Source organism: Penaeus chinensis, chromosome 23 (genome assembly GCF_019202785.1).
Source record: "Penaeus chinensis breed Huanghai No. 1 chromosome 23, ASM1920278v2, whole genome shotgun sequence".
In the NCBI taxonomy this organism is placed as follows: domain Eukaryota; kingdom Metazoa; phylum Arthropoda; class Malacostraca; order Decapoda; family Penaeidae; genus Penaeus; species Penaeus chinensis.
Window position 1 is genome coordinate 1606457 of NC_061841.1, and position 7939 is coordinate 1614395.

Genomic DNA, 7939 nt, shown 5'->3' on the forward strand with positions numbered 1-7939 from the left:
TAATCCGAAATCCACCCTCCCAGCAGGATCGATCATGGTAGTTTAAGGGAATGTATACAAAGGGGATAAAATAGTGGCTATGGAATACAAAACTAAAGCCTTTTCATAAAAAACAAAGCTAAATTAGTTAGAAATCATTTCTATGCGAGATCTTTGCATATGACGTAGCTTTCAAGAAAATAAAGGGGTAGCTCATGCCTGTAGTTTTCACAGACAATATTCCGAAAACGATGGTTATCTTTGAGGGTAGTTAAAAGTAATAACCGTTTCATTAAAAACAGTCGAATGCATTTCTTCACTTTACACTATAGTCGGCAGTAGAAGCCTTTAAAGCAATTTGCTTTTTTATAAAAGGAACATTAACAACTCATTACCTTAATTATTTATTATAATAGTCAAATAGCGTCTTGTTTAAAATTATAAAATCACCTATCGAAATATTAAAAATTATAGTAGTCTCCACAGCCTATGTTCATCATCTTTAAAAATGTTATAACCTTACGCAAGATTTCACAGGGTTTTCGGAAGTAACATCACATTTCATATCTTCGTGGATTAACGCCAGGCGGGGTCCTCACCGGTCGCTTGCCCTGCGCGTACCTGCGGCCTTCTTGAGGAGGGGGTCTCTGCCCTCGATGGCCCTCGCTCCTCCGCTGGCCAAGGTTCTGCTGCTGGTACTGCTGGTAGTTCCGTTTATTCTGCTGCTGCTGCTGCTGCTGCTGGTTCTGGTTCTGCTGCTGAGACCTGGCGGACGAAGGCCTTCCCTGCACCCTGCTCTGGGCTGCTACTATTTTCTTTGGGGGACTTCCTGTTCGCCTGTTGGTCACCTCCTGCTGCCTCTGCTGGGGTGCGAGGTGCGACGCCCTTTGGCTCGGGGCAGGAGCGTCTTCCCCGTCCTCTTCGTACTCTGATTCAACCATCTTTCGTCCACCTTCAGAATTTCTCGTCCCGTATGTGGTCTGTTCTCTTAGACCTCTCGGGTACCTGTCGGGAACGTCCAACACCCATTCATCATCTAGTTCATTTTGCTCTTGCTCTTGTTCTTCCAAGTCTTCTGTGGTGGTCCCCGTGTCGAGCGAAGTCTCCTCGAGCGTCTGATCGTCCTCGTTTTCAGTCTCGTGTTCCTGTCCTGCCGGCTCTCCCTGCTGCTGCCCCTCCTCCCCTTCCAGGCTCTTGCGCAGGCCTCTCGCTAGGGTGTGGATGTGCTCGTGGACTTTGTCGATGGAAACTACATCCATGAATCTCTGACGGAGGAGAGAGAACTATATCGAGTTTGCTTTTCGAATAAAAAATAAAAAAAAACATCCATATACAACATAAAATGAAATTGGAGATTCTACTCCAAGATATTTAGGCGATTATAGACTTGCCTCGGCGAGTCCTGGATGGCGGTGGTCCGGTTCACATCCGTGCCCACCGTCTTCACAAGAACTCTTGTTCATGCTTGAAATTTCTTCATGGTAAGAAAAATAATGTTACAAGGTTGTCAAAAATAAAATTAAGGTTTTAACTATTGTAACCTTATATATAGCCGATGCCTAGAAAAAATATTCTTTGGGTTATTACGATAGCCTTTATTAGCTAGCAAATTTAATTACGTGAACGTCAACATGCCAAGTACTTTCTCAAGAATATTTATCCCACATCCAGCCCCCCATACTATACACCACCTCCAAATTCATGACACCACACGATCCCCATAACGATAACAAGGCCCCATCCCCCACCCACACCTCCCACAGATTCCACAATATACAACGCTAATACGGCCCCATTCCCCCCTCCCCCCCCCACCACCACCCACTCTCCTCCACACAAACCCAACAACTCCGGCCACGTACCGCCCATCTTCCTGCTTATGAAGAGGCCAGCGCCGAGAGCGGTGAAGAACATGATCAACACGATCTTCCAGCGACGGGACAGCCTCTTCATGGAGAACCGCCCTTTCAGTTGGGACACCATGCCAGGGGTTAGGATGCGAGGGTTGCTGGAGGTCAGGATCTGCATGGGGAAGGGGCCATAATAGATAGCGAAGGAAGGAAGGAAGGAATAGTAGAAGTAAGGCAAGATAATAGAATTGAGGATTCTGACAAATAAAAATTGCCGTTATATCCATTCGAGATTAAAGGCAATGAATACGATACCAAAATGACCCATATCTTCATAATTCTAACATACAAAACAAAGTAAAAATATTCAAATTAATTCCTAACCAATGCAAATAATTCTCGTATGAAACTGGTGCTCTCAACCCTCCCCATTCCCCCCCTCAAAAATCCTCAAAAACTCGCCTGTATGGGAGAGTCGTAAGAGAACTGCGTGGAAAAGGCCATTCGAGGACTGACGAAACAAGGGGTGGCTGGCGTTCTCTGGCTGCCACTCGTGCTCATCTGACTGTTTTGGAAAGATTAGAAAGAGAAAGTTGGAGTTACATCTTTAAGATTTACTAACTTTTTTTCACAAGTTTTTCAGATTTTGAATTATTTTAACAGTGGTACACGTAATTTAAGATGTTCCCAAATTCCGCATGTTAGCCTGTTATTTGCTTTTTTAATTATATATTCACTTATCACATCACCACAAGGAAAATAAAAAAATACCTTAATCCTGGCGAAAATCCAGACACATTGACGAGACTCAACGAATGACTCCTGTGCCGCCATTTTGGAGCGAGAGTGACGTCCAACAGACTCTGCCAAGATTTTCATTTTATTAACCGGGAAACTTCGATCTAATATCTGCTTATGCATTGCACTAAATAGACTTAATAGCTTTGAATTTAACTAAAAATGATGAAGTTAAGAGCGGGTATCAATGGATGAAAGAGCAAGAGTAAGCTCTAAATTTCTAAATAGACTAAAAGATATATTTTCTAAATCCTCCAAGATCATTTCCCAAACCAAGGTGACAGCCAATCCTTGTCCAGAATCTTGTATAAAGTAGATTAGTTATATTTACCAATACGCTTGTCATTGGCCAAGTGCCTAAATTTACATGCATCGTCATAATTATTTTATGGTTACCATTTCTCAGGGAAAAAATACCACTTACATGACGACGTGGCATTGGTGTGTCTTGGTAGTTGCGGCTGCCCATTTTTTTTTTTTTTTTTTTGTACCAATAAATCAATGTAGAGAGTTAATTGCTTGCAAATGCCAGAACCCTTCTGCAGGAGAGAGGAAAAAAAAAAAGTTGATCAGGAGGCTAACATTCATAGGAAGAAATACCATATAATCGAGACTTCCCCCCCCCCCCCTCCCCCCACAAAAAAAGTTCATTGGGGTATTTCTATTCTATATTAACGGCCATTCAAAATTAACACATGTAGTAAGATAAGAAAAAAATATCTATTACCAAACGCATTATCAAGGGACAAGTAAAAGGAGGAAAAAGGATTAAAAGAAAATCTCGGGTGGGATGGGGGGAAGACAGATATAACCTCGTTATCTCTTCCCGATTAAGAAGACTATCCCTCGTCCACTATTCACAAGAACGTGGAAAGTTAAAGCTGCCAAGACGTAGATTTGCGTCGTAGAACGAGGAGCAAACTGTCCCGCTATTTCAGTCCTCCGAAACGCCGTCTCGTTATGACACGTTATCACGGTAGATATATCCCTACCCCCCCCCCCCCCCCCCCCACTCGCCTCTATGGTAATCCAATTAGGACCAGGACAGTATGTACCTCGCACGTAGAATGGATTTCGACGGTGAATAATAAAATGCTTATTAAACGGGGTGTTCCCCAAAACTGAACGTATTGTAAATTAAGGGTACAAAAAAGAAAAAATGGTACATTGTAAAAAAATATATAAATCCGATAACGTGTAAGATTAACGAATACGAAGGGACTGTAACCGGGCCAGATAAAGCTACTTAAACATAACGATATTAAAACAGGAAATATTTACGAGGTCGTGTCATGGTGTGTACACTATTCAGCTATATACATTTTATTTTCACATCAAAACCGTGAAGACCTCTTTACCCGAAATCTAGGCTCTTATCGGACATCCACTTCAGCAGAAATTCCATACAAGGTTTTTTTTTTTTTTTTTTTTTTTTTTTTACAGAAGCCAACACTAAAGAACTAATTTCCCAATTTATGCGATAAAAGCCACTTTAGATTTATTATTATTTTTACACCTTATAGGAATTTCTCACCCTCTGTTTGTATAATGGTTCTACAATCATAAAACTACCTACGAGATCATTTTTATAGTTTAGTAGAACTCTCCGAGGACTTCATTACGAATTAATACAGGAATGGTGGGATTAACTAGCTCGTTCTGCGCAGGATCAAATCAAGCATAACAGTAAGGCCTGATCCGGAGGGGAATTAGAAATTAATCCTGGACGCCGCCATTACACATTCGCATTGAAGACCTGGATGAAAACTAATATTGGATTTACTTTAATGTACAGAGGACAAGACAATGTTTGCCGGGGGGTGTTGAGTTGACAGGGAGCTCTGTTCCACCACAACTAGACTCCCGCTCAGTCAATGCAACTTGTTTGAAGAAAGTGTGCCATTAGGCGAGGACAATTTCTGGCAAGCGAGTCATAGGAGGGATGAAATATATCAGGGAAATTATGGTGCAAGACAAAATCCCCGTGGTTGTTAAAACGTCCTAACCCAACATCCAACCTAAATTAACACCGCTGTATATATTCCCTAGCCAGAGGGCTCTGCCTCCTGGACCCCAGAATTCATTCAATATGCGCCTAGAATTCACCCTCGCAGTGTAAACAAGATGAGCGACTTAGCCAAAACTGGGGGAGCTTTTTCTTTTAAGAATAGCAACCTTGGGAAGCATTTGCACACATTGCATTAGAAGAACTTTTGTCTTGGTTTGTATTGTTCTATCAATTCATGTAGGTTTTATTACCCAACTGCCTCTGCCTTGTACTACATTGTCCCAAAATCTTACTACCTACAGTTCGCTAATTAAACTTCTGACGTGGCCTACGGGCAGTTTGGCGCTTGTGCAAAGGCCAACTTTCTCCAGGGAAGGTATTGTTTGCAAGGTAAGAGCTTAGGCGCCTTTTCATTTATTTAATTTTCCAATAAAAAGAAAAAAAAAAACTACGAATACAAGCCAACTTGCAAACATGTAAAGAGAAACTAAGATTCATCACATATCGATACTATTGACCTTAAACCGTACAATGAAGGTCGAAATATTTAGATATACTACAACTTGTATTGCCATTTGCAGATTACAGGCTTCGAGTTAGTTCCACATCGACGTGAAAGAAAGGAAGTGTTGCAAGGTCATGTGCCATAACTTGACCATGAATAAACCACAAAGTATTTCCACTAACAAAATTCTTAAAAAAAAAAAAAAAAATACATACCTGGTTCAGTAACCCTTGAGCACCAAAAGTATAAAAATCTGGAGAACTGCTTCTTCCAATAACTTATTACACCGTACGAAAGTTAAGAGACACACCAGCGCCTTGAAGAGAGTAAGGTAACAACTGAACTTACGAGACAAGGTCAAGCCAGCTAACCTTGCTTAGTTTTCCCGCCATGAGCCACAAAGAAGATGGGTGAAAGACAGACAACTTCGTTTCGATAGCGTTCGAAAAAAGATGATGCGAACGCTAAGGCTGTCCTCAGCGCCATCTTTTGTGCTGACGCGACACTGAGTTCGATTTTATGATGTATGATATTTGGTGTTATTTTATTGTTATTTCGTTATTGGTTCCTGAAGATAGCTTATCGATGTGACATAGCACTGATTAGGATCCTAGAATATACGCATTTCGCGGCATAAATAGTAATTTAAAAACGAAGACTTCTCTCCCGCCATCTATCGGTTTGACGCAACTTTACTCTAAACGGGAAGGTCAGAGATGCAAGAAAGTTTCCAGTCTTTCATTTATAGTCTCAGCCGAAGGCAAAAAAAAGAAAAAAAAAGAAGAAAAAAAAAACAGATTGTTTCCATTTTGCTCGAAAATCCTCTCGTTTGTGTATTTAAATAGTTACCCAATTTATAAGCTATTATATTAAATATACCTCTAAATAAAACGCAAATATTTTCATCCGACGAACATACTCATTCTTAAAAATCCACATTTTTTGGTCTATTTACACATGTTCATGTAACATACATACTGTATTATTTATAGAGACTGAAATGCCTGAAATGCATGTCTTTTTCCTAGGATTTAGAGATTTTCGGAACAAAACACTCAATTCAAACATTGGCGGATGATAAATGTTGTAAAATTAACACTAGAAATAATGTTAGCAGTTATTGTGACAGTAGTAGTAGTAGTAATAGCGATAAATATATTAGTAGTTGTAGCAGCGTCAGTGATAGTGGTAGTAGTAAAAGTTGTAGTAGTAGTAGTGGAATTAGCAGTAGTAGGTAGTAGTGATAGTAATAATAGTAGTAGCAGCAGCAATAGCAGTGTCAGCATCAGTATTATTATTATTATTATTATTGTTGTTATCATCACCATTATCAATATTATTGTTATCATTATTATTATCAAAATCATCATCATCTTCATCATCATCATCATCATCATCATCATCATCATCATCATCATCATCATCATCATCATCATCATCATCATCATTATCATTATCATTATCATTATCGTTATCATCATCATCATCATCATCATCATCATCATCATCATCATCATCATCATCATCATCATCATCATCATCATTATCATTATCATTATCATTATCATTATCATTATCATTATCATTATCATTATCATTATCATCATCATCGTCATTATCATTGTTGTTATTATTAATAGTTGTAGTAGAAGTAGTAATAGTAATAGCAGCAAAAGCAACAGTAGTAATAGCATCAACAACGATGCTAGTAGTAGTAACAATAGCCTAATAATAATGGTAGTAGTAGCAGTAGTAGTAGTGATATTGGTAACGGCAATGATGATGATAATAATAACTGTTATCATTATCAGAATTATCAATAGTCGTAGTGGTAATAATAGCATCAATGTTGCTTTATTTTGTGATGGAGACGTAGGGAAGGGATGGTGAGTATAAGAACGTTAGTTTTTCCTCAAAAGAAAAGACATTTTCATGTGCTCTTTATTGGTATAATATGATATACAAGTAACATGTTACAAGTCATATAAAATATGAGATTTTATCAATAAAGAATATTCTATCCACCCTTTTATATAGCTTGATGATGAAACGTAAAAAGACGTTGATTTGATATGTTTTCATCTCATTTTATCGGTGGATTTTCCTTGTGGTATATTTACCTTTAAATCATTTCATATTTATATTCTATCTTTATTCTTTATCTCTGTCTCATTTCCGAGTTGCAAACGAATAAAGAAAATTCATTTTCTTTCCAGCCTCCAGATCTCGGCATTTTTTTTTTAAATCTTATTTGCTTACACATATTTGTATGTATGTATTTATTTTCAGAGTGTATACGTGAAGAATAGATAGATTGTGTACGAATGTATTTCTGTAAGAATCATTGTCACCAAGATCAGTTTTAGAAAATGAATCTTCTTTAAATTTGTTTATTTTGACCATTCATTGTATTGTATTTATTTTTTCATTATTATGTTTTTTTTCTATGTATGCATTATCAGATAAATGCAATATATTGATGCACATAATAAAGACAATAAATACGATAGAAAATGCACAGCAATACACATCGACTGTGTTTTTTCTCTCTCTCTGACTCTCTCTATTTACTTGCCAAATTATATATGTACACATTATATCATGTACTTCTCTTCTTTCCATGTGCTATACATTTTGTAGTTTCAACGGTTATTATTTGGCCGTTCTTTTCTGCAGAAGGGAAAACCAGCCTTTCGCCTTTGCTGCAGAAGGGAAGGCCCCTCGGCCTAGTTGTAGAAGGGCAGCACCAGCTCGTGGCACCCGTAGAAGCGCGGGTCCACCGGCAGCGTCTCCAGCCCG

General features: G+C 38.7%; 2 protein-coding genes across 2 annotated transcripts in view; both read right to left on the bottom strand.

The window, feature by feature from the left end:
• Positions 1-370: 370 nt before the first annotated feature.
• On the bottom strand, positions 371-5507 carry LOC125037472 (RNA polymerase II degradation factor 1-like). Its single transcript, XM_047630619.1, has 7 exons — positions 5356-5507; positions 3052-3166; positions 2601-2692; positions 2292-2394; positions 1842-2001; positions 1371-1453; positions 371-1244 (listed from the first exon to the last, which is right to left on the bottom strand). The coding sequence occupies exons 2-7, from the start codon at positions 3094-3096 to the stop codon at positions 534-536; spliced, it is 1194 nt and encodes a 397-aa protein (XP_047486575.1). The 5' UTR covers positions 3097-3166; positions 5356-5507; the 3' UTR covers positions 371-533.
• Positions 5508-7791: 2284 nt separating this feature from the next.
• Positions 7792-7939, bottom strand: part of LOC125037437 — a 13437-nt gene continuing 13289 nt past the window's right edge. The window contains exon 3 of the mRNA XM_047630581.1: positions 7792-7939. This exon is cut by the window's right edge and continues 459 nt beyond it. Within this exon, the coding sequence (XP_047486537.1) occupies positions 7867-7939 (73 nt within the window). The 3' untranslated portion in view covers positions 7792-7866.